Here is a 12,294-nt window from a genome sequence, read left to right on the forward strand (position 1 = left end):
CCTGAGGGAGGAGCATGAAGTTGAAATCATCTGAACCACATGAGTTCAAAGAAGGAAGGGGATAGTTCCCAGGAGGGATCTGGGTTTTCTAGTTTGCTGGTTGTGTGTCCTGCTATCCTGTTATATTCTATTTTGCTCACAGATTCTCTTCTGAACCCTGCCATTTTATCTTAGGAGCAGGATCAAGCAGATGGGGAAAGCTGAGTGGTAGACCACTTCCCCTATCATGCACAAATCCCTGGGTTTGATCCCCAGTACTACAAAAGTCACAAATCCCTGGGTTTGATTCCCGGTACTTAAAAAAAAAAAAAAAAAAAACCTAGAAGAAAAGAGGAGTTTTAAGTTTATTGACCAAAGAAATGATAAGTGTTTAGGGAGAAGGAGATAAAAATGCTAATTATCCTGATGTGATCATTACACATTTTCTACATGTGTTGAATTATCACATCATACCCCATAAATATGTACAACATATTATATGTCATTTAAAAATATATTTTTTTAAAGCTCATAGAACACTCTCCCAACCTTGTCATCATACCAGCAGGCTTTCTGTATGATGACTGGATTGAAGCTGAAAGAGTGGAAAGATAAAACATGGATGTTCGAGGAATGTGAAGTTTTCAGCACCTACAGTCACCTCTAGCATTAACCAGAGTCCAATTTCTAGCCACACTAACATGATACCTCACACTCTTTGCCTCAGTTCCTATTATCCAGCCTATCATCTGGCTTTTGACAACAACAAAACTATTAGACATGCTGAATGGCAAGGAAAAAAAAAATGTCTAAGAGACAAAGCAAACATTAAAGCCAGACTTGGATGTGATTTGGGTTTTGAAATTATCTGACAGGGAATTTTAAATAAGTCTGACTAATATTTTGAGGGCTTTCATGCAAAAAGCAGGTGGATAATGTAAGCAGAGTGATAGAAAATATAAGAATCAAAAGGAGATGCTAGAAGTTAAAAAACAAAAACAAAAATTAGTGTGATAGAAATGAAGAGTCCCTTTGATGGGCTCATCAGCACACTGAACATGGCCAAGAAAGAAATCAGTGAATTGAAGATAGGGCCATAAAAATTATCAACTGAGCTGGGCATGGTGGCACATGCCTATAATCCCAGTGACTCAGGAGCTGAGGCAGGAGGATCGCAAGTTCAAAGCCAGCCTCAGTAACTTAGTTTGATTCTGTCTCAAAATACAAAATAAAAATAGGTTAGGGATGTGGCTCCATGGTTTAATCCCCAGTACAAAAAAAAAAAAAAAAACTCCCAAACTCTAATGTAAAAAAGTCTTTGGTTAATTAAGGACTTGTGAATTTCACCCAGTTTTATCTTCATGAGTATTGCTATTAATCATTTAGAGAATTAGACCCTATGACAATGAGTGACGGCTGGTCTTGTAGGAGTTTAAGTCATTGCTTAGCTCTGCTCAGCAGCCTCCAATAACATGCACACACCCTCTCATCTGTGCCATTCTGGGAAATCATTGTCCCAATGTTTCTGATTGATCTGTGCTAGATAACCTTCAGAGGGAGAGGATCAACAGCAGGACCAGCACTGAGAAGTCTGGTCTAACAACAAGCTGTTTCAGAAACCCATTCCAGGTAAAAAGTGACAGATAAACATGAGGCAGAGCCTCCCCATCCTGAAGAACTGATGTAGAAACAGACTTCAAGACAAGGACCCAGTTAAGTATAAGGTGTGAGTGTCACGTCAGAAACAAGGGAGAATCTAAGTAGCCAGAAATGGGGCACAAAGACTGGGCCAGCCAAGCAACAATGGTGAGTGACTTCCAGTGGGGTCCCATCAGAGTGATGCCCTCCTTCTGGCCTCACCAGAGCATAGAGCTTAGGCTGCACCTAAGTCTTTTGATGAACTCCTGTGCTCTGAGAATGGAGGAATGACTCAGAAGCCAGGTAAGGCCTGTTACCCACTCATGTGTTCTGTGGTCAAACCCCAGGCACCAACTCACTGCCTGCCATTTAACTTACTTTCTCTATGAGGGACCCCCAAGTTTTGTCCAGATAAAAGAATGTGACGAATTCCTGAAGTGAATCTCCCTGAGTTTGTCTTAACATACCACCTCCTATCCCCTCCCACCATAGGTGTCTGTGACAGTTACTTTCACTTGCTAACTTGGCTAGGCTATTTGGTTAAACAGCAGTCTAGATGTTGCTGGAAAACATTGTAAGGATACGATTAACATTTCAGTATTGACAAATTGCAATATAATCAGTAAAGCATATATCCTCTATAAGGCAAACAGGCCTCATTCAGTCCATTGAAGGTCTTTAAGGAAAGATTGAGTTTCCAGAAGGAAGAGGAATTTTGCCTCAAGATTGTAGCATGGAGACTCTGCCTGAGTTTTCCCCACTTTGTTGATTTTAGACTTGCTAACCCCCATAATCACTAATTCCTCAAAATATCTAATACAAGCCTTCTACAAGTTTATTGGCAGGAAAGAGTGAGTCTTTCTGCAATAAATGCAAACTCACATTTTTAACCAAAAGGGAATTTTGTTCAGTGAAAAACAATCATTCTATTCATTTATTTGACAGTGATATTAACAAAAAAAATATTTTGTTCGACTTTGCCACTTTTCATTAATTCTCAGTTTCACACTATTGCAACAGGACATTGCCCTCTAGCATGTTGACGTCAAAATTGATGCTTATTTTTTAAAAAGTGCTATCTCTGGCTAACCACTTCTAACTGCAGCCACATGAGGGCTCCTGTATCTTCGATGACTTGTAGAGGCACTTTCAGAAGCAATGAATCCCCTGTGAAAATCAGTAATTCAGGACCCATCCAAAGCACCACAATCACACCTGCTCAGTAGCTCACTCGTGGAGCCAAATGGATGGACCCAGAACTTCATTTTTGGCTTCTGCTTTTTATTTTGTTGTTATGTTTGGAAAAGGAAGAAAAACATAAACCGCCATAGTCTTGAGAGCCTCAGAAATAGCCTTGTGAATAAGAGTGCCCTCACTGTCAAGTACCTTGCCTACAGGAGTTGACAGGAGGCCTCTTCACAGGTGGATGCTACTATTTATTCTCTCAAACTCCTTGTGAACTGAAGGCTGGCATGAATGACTTTCATATCTCAGCATGAGACATTTGTTTGCTTTATCAATGTTTCTGTTTTTGTTTTAAGCCAAACTGCCATGTTAATTTAGAGAGTTCCCAATGGGCTGTCACCCACCCACCAGGTACTGCATCCACACATCATAGGCAAACACAAACTACACAGCAACAAGAGAGCATGAGTGTGTCTGAAATAAATTTCTAACAATATTATCTTTTAACATACAGACTCATACTTTATTTTGACAAATTTAAGATAGAAAAATACCATAATGTGAATATAGCAGTTGCTCTTTTTGTAACATGATTTGGAATATGCAGTGCGACTTGGGATGGCCTTAACCCATGGTCTCTCTTCTGACTGGGCTACAGGCAAAAATGTATTTTAATCTCAGCCATTGCATTTGCTTGAAAAAATATTACACAGTAAAACTGGCTTTTAAAAAGGTTGTGGCATTCAAGAATAAATACTATAAAGCCAGGAATCAAAACAACATTTTAAATATTTTTGTAATTACTAGACTTCATAATTATAAAGCCAAGAACTCATAGTTTCAAAATAGCTTCAACATTTTCCACTAATATTTAATAGAACATTAGAATACTAATTTTTTAAAACCAGTGAAGAAAAATTAGAGTAAACATAATATTTCAGATGACTCTAAACAGTAAATATCAATCTAGTGTATTTACATTGTCCTTTTAACACTATACTCTGCCTAGCTGATAATAGAAACTAGTCTTATCACCAAAAGTGTGCCCCTGAATGTAATCTTTGAACTCAGTAAGTGCTGTCATCATTTCTATGCTCCATCTTTGGAGAGGGTGTTGAGGGACTCTTGATACATGCAGATTTTTGGTTATGGTTATAAAGACAAAAATAAATAACTAAGTGTGCCAGGAGTTTGAAGCTGAAAGTGCTGTTTCACTTTGTTAAGCACCTTCACATGTTTTTTTCTCTGTGATGCCTCAGTCATGCTAAATAATTCACGTAGGTGCTAATTTTGTTGCTGTAGGTCCTTTGAACTTCTTTCTTTGCTTTCCTTAACCACTCCTTAAAGAATAAAGCTGGGAGGCCCCTCATTAAAATATATTATTTTTAACATATAAAATAGCTGTATGTACATGTGTACATACGTGCATGTCCTTCTCAAGGACTGGGTAACTCCTCATTTTCTATCAAATAATCCTTCTTCATATACTTGGTTCCCCTAACTAACCTCCACACTTCCAGGTAAGCGTCTTTTAAGGACCTTTTACTCCCTTCTTCAGAGGTGTCTGAGATCTTTGAGCTCCTAGCCACCAGTGGGACCCCTCGGGGGCTGCCCCTCAACTCTGGTCCACTCTGCTGAGTGGAGCCACCTGCTTCCTCCCCACCCTCTGTCCCCCCATTTCCACCCTCCCCGGGAAGCTCTTCCATCACGAAAGGCAGCTGGTCTCCACTTGGCTGCGTTTCCTCTCCCTCGGGCTGCGACTCCAGGTCCTCATAGTTGCTTTGCCTTCTGGTCTCCATGAATTTGGCCACACAGTAAATGATGGAGCCCAGGGTGTTTACCACGACACCGGCAATGAACAGAGAGGTGGGCTCCACATCGCTGAAAGCCACCATACCCACCGTGATGGTGGCGATGCTTTTCACCACGCCCACGAAGCTGGTGGTCACGGCTGAGTTGATGTAGGTGCAGTGTAGGGTGGTGAAGTTCATGGCGCAGCCGATCAGTATGCAGGCCACGAAGATGCAGACCATGGCGGGGTCCTTCCAGCCAGGAAAGGCCCAGGCGTGGATGGAGTCAGTGCTGGCGAAAGAGCAGACCACCAGCAGTGGTGTGGCAGAGATGGCGATGACATACTGCGCGGTGAGCGGCCCATGATCTGTGTCTGCGCTCGCCTTCTGGATGAGCACCAGGTAGGCGGCGTGCACTAGCACCGCTAGCACACCCGTTACGTACCCGATGGGGTCTCCCGTCAAGTCGCCCGCTCCTGTAGCGCACCAAGAGGATGGCAAAGCCAGCGCAGGAAGGAAAGAGAGAGAAGACACCGGGTTGGCGCGGGTGGGTATCCAATGGGCAACGCGTCGGGTCGGAAAATAGACGGAATTAATACTCAAGCTCTGCGCACGGATTTCCCTAGTGCCTATATAGATGCCCACTATGCCTCGGCAACTTCCCTGACAGGTCTCCGGGTCACCCCTCTGACAAAGGCCACCAAGAGCGCAGATGTTCTCAGGGTAGATACTTGTGGCTTCCCTGAGCAGACGCCGAGGTCATCCAGGTACATTGTACCTCTACCCCCAACCCCTGCGCGACCAGAATGGAGAGGTGGCACCGGCTAGTGACCTCTAACCGAGCGTGCCAGGCGCTGGGCGAAAATCGCCTCCCTCCTGACCCTCCTCGGAATGAGTGTTCGGTTCGTACGTTGCTCTGTCTCCTAAACCCCGCCCGCACCTGGGTCCCAGGTGGGCCCCCTCGGCCCCGCACCAGCAGCCCCGACACCCCAAACCAACCCCAGGATCCCAAGTTTCGCTGCCATCCCTCCCCCATTCCAGCCCGCGTGACCCAAGGAAGTTCACGACCCCCTCCTTCCGGCTCAGTCCACGGTTGGACTCCGGCTCGGGTTCAGGCAGCTCCCGCATCCCTCCCGGAGGAAGGGATCCAGGGGAAGGGCGATACGCGGTGAAACCCGGGCAGGGGTCGGAAGCCCAGACACCGGGTGGGAGACCCCGAGGGAGGAGGACAGAGCGCTGGGAAAGGCTCCGCTGGGTCTCAGAAGAAAGTCCCTTTTGCGAGTCGAACAACCATTCTCAAAGCTCTCCGCCTCTCTCTGCCTCAGTCTCCCCATCTGGAAGCGAGGGCGTTGCACTAAGTGGTCCCCGCCGTCTCTGCGGGGCGGGTTGGGGTGGGCTGGGGGTTGGCGCGGGTCCCGCTCACCTGCCAGGGCGGCGCCGCAGGTGGTGATGAGCACGGCCGTGAGCACCCCTGGCGAGGGTGCGCCGTTCTTGAGCACCAAAACGCCGATGAGCATGGTGACCAGGGGCAGGCAGCGCTTGAAGACCACGTACATGGGCAAGCTGAGACCGCGCAGGGACCAGAGCGTAAGACTCGACTGCAGTGTGGAGAGCACTGCGACCCCCGCGAAGGAGCGCGCCAGGCTCAGGCCGAAGGGGGGCACAGCGATGAGCCCAAGGCGCCGCAGCAGCTCCAGGCTCAGCGCCGCTGTGGAGCTGGTCAGGCACTGCACCAGGGTCAGGAAGGAGAACTGGTAGCGGCTGATGAGGAACTTGAGCAGGATGTTGAGGGAGCCCGAGAATACACCGTGCGCGATGGCCACCGAGATGCCCAGCACGCGGCCCCGGCACAGCTGCCGCATCGCGCCGGCCCCGCAGCACCGGGCGGCGGCTGAGCTCCCGGACGTGCGGGAGCTGAGCGAGGGAGGCGGGGGCGCCCGCCCAGCGCCGCGGCAAAAGGCAGGGAGCTTTGGCTCGGGTGCAGAGGGCAGCTCCAGCCGGGCGTCCTCGCGGCTCAGCGGCTCCGCGTCCAACTGCCCCGCAGCTCCGGGGAGGCAGTAGCGGGGGCGGGGGACTCCGAAAAGTGGCAGGGTGCGGGGGGGGGCGGTTTGAGAGGAGTGGCGGGAATCCTAGCGACAGCGATGTGTAAGTAGGTGACGAGCGGCAATGGGCTGTATCCCGCGCGAGTTCCCCGTCAGGAGAGAGGCTCTACAAGGGAAGCCGGGCGGCTGCCACAGGGCGGGACCGGCCCGCGCCCCTCGGGCATCAGTGCCCACCCGGCCCACTCTGGTGCGCGGTTCCCCCTTCTGTCCTAAAAGCGGCCAAGCCGAGGGGCGCGGATTGGGGGAATCCCAAACACATCTTAAGATGATTTTAGAAAGAGCAGCTCTCCGGGATCGAGCACCGTTTATTGGTCGCAACAAGTGATGGCGCCCCCAACCCCCTTGCTGCAGAGGATTTTCCACCCACGGTCTCTCCTCAGCTGGGGAAGCAAAACACGTCGGTGCTGGAGACACCCTAATACTTAAGATCCGGGTGCCGTCGCCCAGACGTTGAAATAACCTGCGATCAGGGCGTGCCATGTGGTCTCGAGACAGGCCTTTCCCGGTGCCTGGCTTTGAACACCCAGGGCTGCGCGAGGCTCTGCGGGAGCTGGGTGTCCTTTGCAGGACTGCGGGGTCTTGGGGGTGGAGACACACATTTAAGTGAAGCAAAGGTGTAAAATAAGCTAAAGAGCAGAAACGATGTCTCTGGTACAAGTAGCCATTACCAGTTCTGGGGAGGAGCATGGAGGCGACGCTGTCCGAGCGATGGGAGAGGAGAGGCTAGATGCTCTGGGGACTAGGAGAGAGCGCGATGCAGAGGAAGGCTGGCGCGGCGGGGATGGGGGCGGGCAGGAACCCGGGCCCTCCACCCTGCAAAGGGGGATCCGTGTAGCGTTCTTGGATACCAGGGAGGGGGTTGCACTCTTCAGGACAGTAGTGGGCCATCTCTCCAGATCAGGGTTAGGGATACACCTTTGCCCACACAGGACTGGTGAACTGTGTGCTTCTAATGCAGCTAAGAGAAAAAGGTGATTCTTTTTTTTCGGGCGCCAGTCTTCAGTGCCCCTTCGATCCGAATTCAGTTCCCTGGGAAGCAACACCTGGGCTGTAGTGAACTCTGCAGCAGCAAACAGACTCGCTCAGCGGCGCTCATCACTAAGGGCCAGTTTAGTTTTCACACTAGTTGAAATTCGTGGCTGCAGCCGGGTTTGGGTGAGAGGGGAGAGTAGGTTGGAGCTCCACTACACCCCACTTCTTTGGATCCCTGGCTACGGTTCACTTCTTCTAGCCAACAGGATCGCAACCTCCTAACTTTGAAACGCCACACAACCTTACCTTAAACACACAAGATCAGTCGCTTCGCAATTTTTCTTTCTGCCTCTTTTTCCATCTCTGTTCTGTATCACTGCAGCACAGGTGTTGAAGATTGGATTATTGCAGGAGGGGAAAAAATAATAACAGTTGTAATCGCAGCATCACTGCAGTTCTTCCTCGGAGGCAGCCTTTTGTTATGGATGCTCACTGTAGTGGGAGAAAGCTCTGTCTCTACCAGTCCATTAGCTCCTGTGCATAAAGCCTAATAGGATCACCTCCCTATCCCCGACAGGTGGACAGTCAAGAAAATGTTTGTGAATGGACTACCATGCTAACTTTCCAGGAATAACACTGGACAGCATTACACTGAAAACACGTGCTTCCTGTTCCTCAGGGAGTTCTTGGTTTTTAGTGTTAAAACTTGTGGTTAGGCACTATTTAAGGATATTTTAGGGGCTGGGTTTTTGTTGTTGTTGTTGTTTGCTTGTTTTAGTTGATGTTATTTTGGGGGGAAATTATAAAGTTTGAACCAGCAGTTAAAATTGTGTATGTGTGTGGTGTAAATGTATATTCAAAATATACTGAGATAAAAACTGAAAGTTAACTTTTTAAAAAAATATTAATTCTTAAGTTTTAGGTGGACACAATATCTTTATTTTTCATTTATGTAGTGCTGAGGATCAAACCCAGTGCCTCGTGCATGCTAGGTGAGCACTCTACCACTGAGCCACAACCCCAGCACCCCCAAAAGTTAACTTTTTGAAGACATCAGCAAACAAAAGATTTCTGTTTCTAGGGACCATTTCAATTAAAGAACGGCTTCTGCAAGCCACCCTAAATGGATATTATAAAGTGACTGCACAGACCTAGTTTGGGAATGATTCATTTCTGCCAGCAATTATAATTGCTTCCATTTGTGATACTAACATTAGTAGAAGATTGGTGACTGATTCAGCTAACTTACCCTTCTCAAGCAAGGCTATTGAGCTTAATATTTGAAATCTGTGGTGGCGTGAAACCCCATACATTTTTTCCACTGTAGTGCATATAGTTCTTTAGTAGGACTTTTTATTTTTAACCCCATCTACACAAACCAGTTACTAGGTAAATGCCTAAAGAAAACTGGCGGGGGGGGGGGGAGGGGGTGTGGGAATAAGAACACTATGTTTAACAAGGTTAATCAAACAAGAATGGGGATCTGAAGTCCAATAGCAATTTGATCTATTGGTATCAAGGATCTAGATATAAGGGCTCTCTCTCTCTCTCTCTCTCTCTCTCTCTCTCTCTCTAACAGAATGGAAGGGCTCTGTGTGTGTGTGTGTGTGTGTGTGTGTGTATGACAGCAGAATGCATTACAATTCATATTACACATATAGAGCATAATTTTCATATCTCTGGTTGTATATAAAGTATATTCACACCAATTCGTGTCTTCATACATGTACTTTGGATAATGATATTCAGCACATTCCACCATCATTTCTAAGCCCCTCCCTCTTCCCTTTCCCTCCCACTGTCTGAGCCTCTTTGTATCAGAGAAAACATTCGGCATTTGTTTTTTGGGGATTGGCTAACAGGGCTCTGTCTTTAGAGCTACTCAATAAATATTGGTGGCATTAAATCAATCTCTTAATTCATTCATTCAACAAACATAAAGAGCAAGTATTTTGTGATAGGTAATCTGTTAGCCACAGAGGATTCAAGGATGAGCACTCAGCTAGTCCTAAGGGATTCACAAGTGGTTGGGGGTGAACACAATGAAGCTAAGGAAGGAGTGAAGCCTTGCAGCAGAAAAAGGGGGAGCTTCCTGGAGGGCAATTAAATCAGCTCGACAGGGAGCAGAGAAGCTTCATGAGAAAGAAATTTTGAAATTTTTACTTATTACTTTTATTTGTAAGATTGACACATGATCATAGGAGAATGTAAAAGGAAAACAGACTAAATAACAAATGAACATTTTTTTTGTTTGGTTTGTTTGGTACTGGGGATTGGAACTAGGAATGCTCTAGCTCTGAGTTATATTTCCAGCCCTTTTTCTTTTTTAAAACAGGTCTCGCTAAGTTGCTTAGGGCCTCACTAAATTGCTGAGGCTGGTCTTAAACTTTCAATCCTTCTGCCTCAGGCTTCAGATGTAAATGATGGATTAGAACTAGCCAAACCAAGGGCAGGACTCTTGAGGCATGCAGACTTAACTTGAGCAAACACAGACATGGAAGACCTGCATGATTCCATGGGGAATTTTATGAGTACAACAGTATTTTAAAGAGGACCAGTGCTGCAGGGAGAGGTTTTTTTGGGTTTTGTTTTTCGGTGTTTTTTTTGTTTTGTTTTTTTGGTTTTTTTTTTGGGGGGGGGGGCTAGCCCAAAGACCCTGGCTGCTTGGTTAGCAAGCTTGAACATTTCGCTGTAGGCAGTCCTACAAGCAAAGAAAAGATTACTCTAAGACTGGGATAATCAGATTGCATTTTTGATTAGTCTCTGGCAGCTGTGTTGATGAGAATGGTTCTGAGGATTCAGAACTAGAAGCAGTCACCATTGAGGAAGCTGCCACAATCCACCTAAGGAAAGCTAATGATGACTTGAATGGTGGCACTGGTGGCCGCACTGAAAGGAAGAGACAGGTGGGAATGAGGGAAGCCATGGGATGCTATTTTGGTTTCTTTTTTTTGTAGTTGTTTGTTACAGTTATTTTGTTTATTTATTTTTATGTGGTGCTGAGGATCAACCCAGTGACTCACACGTGTGAGGCAAATGCTGTACCGCTGAGCCCCTGTTTAGAACTTTGGTTTGTCTGAAACTGGTCTTTTAGCTTGATTCTTCATTAGCAACAAATGAAAAAGCATGTGCAGAAAGGAGGAGCTGGTGTAGCATGTAAAATGAGTTTGGATGGAACAAAATGAATGCAAAGGCATTTGGGACACCCAGGTGGGGAAGTGGGGAAGGCAGGAATCATATACACGCCCACACCCACACACAATGTAAGTGCTTAACACATCGGAGAAAAGGCCTGTTAAGTAAGAAATTAGGAAGAGCTCATTTTTGGAAGAGCCAAGTTATTGCTGAGATAAGCAGTTAAGAAGTGCCAAAACCAGAAAGGACAGCTGGCTCTCAGCCTGGCTCTCCCAGGAGGTGATGGACCTTGGTAGGCTCACTCAGACACAGGTTTAGTTTCTTAGCTTTTCAGACTTGGAAGCTCAGTCTTCTCAGACCCGCCCCCCCCGTCCGTCCCCCCTACTCCCACCCCCAGAATGATCAGGATCTACATCTTGACTCTCGGCAGATTTCTGTTATTCCTAAGAAGGCCATGTGGCAGGACCAGAGGTTTGAATTCAGTCATCCTAGTTCATTCCAGACTTCAAGCCAGTCTCATTACTTCCTGGCTATTGTGGCTGAGAGCCTGGGCTTTCTTGCCTGGAAAACAGGGCTACCTCTCAGGGAGGTTATAAAGATTTAAAGAAATAATGTATAAAGCATCAGATCACTGGCTGGGGGCTCCCTTTTCCTCCATCCACTCTTCCATCACTGCAGGTGCAGGGGCAGCTTGGAAGCAGCCAGGAAAGCAATGCTGATTTTTCCAACCTGGAAGGAATGACTGATTGCCCAGAAGTGACTTAGCTCATGAGCAACCAAGAATTCAAAAATCTTGCATATTCTTTTCAGGAGAGAATCCAACTCTGCTTTTTCTGGTTTTCCAACACTAACTCTAAGGAACCAACCGAATAAGCATTCAGCCACACTCTTTCACACTGACAGACTCCAAGAACTGAGTTATTTATTATGGAGTAAGTGTTCTAAACATCTCTAACATCCCTGAAATAGAGTGAAAAAGTAAATCAAAGGATGTTAATTTTTAAATCAAGTTTTTTTTGTTTTGTTTTAAAAGATACATAGTAAATTATTAATACCCTAAAGGGAAAAAATAATTTCATTTTTATTGTAAATCTGATCTATTATCAATTTTGCTGATGCAGAGAACACACACTGAGGACATGCTTCTATTGAATCACACCTTGGTGTGATGCCATTAATTCACAAGAGGGAAGCAACACAGAAAAGCTCTATGAAACTCATCCTTTATGACAGCTCTGAGGGTGAGGTGAGTACCTTGTCATTACAATCCACTTATATTGTCCTCTTTATGGCACTTTTCAAAAACTATTAGTACTGCCTGAGATCATAAATTTATTTTAAAAATGTTAATTGAGCACCTTGTATGTTTGAGGCCTGGTACATAGGCACTGGATTATATAACTGACCAGGTTACCTTATAAGGCTAGACATCTTGGTAGCAAATCTTTGGCCTCGTCAGTAGCAACTTCATGGAACTCCTCCCACCCAACCCC

General features: G+C 46.2%; 1 protein-coding gene across 1 annotated transcript; it reads right to left on the reverse strand.

Annotated features, from left to right (window-relative positions):
* Nucleotides 1-4,238: 4,238 nt before the first annotated feature.
* Slc35d3 (solute carrier family 35 member D3) lies at nt 4,239-6,454 on the reverse strand. The gene is made up of 2 exons (XM_027938413.2): nt 6,016-6,454; nt 4,239-5,068 (listed from the first exon to the last, which is right to left on the reverse strand). Exons 1-2 carry the CDS (start codon nt 6,452-6,454, stop codon nt 4,239-4,241), a joined length of 1,269 nt encoding a protein of 422 aa, XP_027794214.2.
* Nucleotides 6,455-12,294: the final 5,840 nt, after the last annotated feature.

Source organism: Marmota flaviventris, chromosome 6, assembly GCF_047511675.1.
Source record: "Marmota flaviventris isolate mMarFla1 chromosome 6, mMarFla1.hap1, whole genome shotgun sequence".
Taxonomy (NCBI): Eukaryota; Metazoa; Chordata; class Mammalia; order Rodentia; family Sciuridae; genus Marmota; species Marmota flaviventris.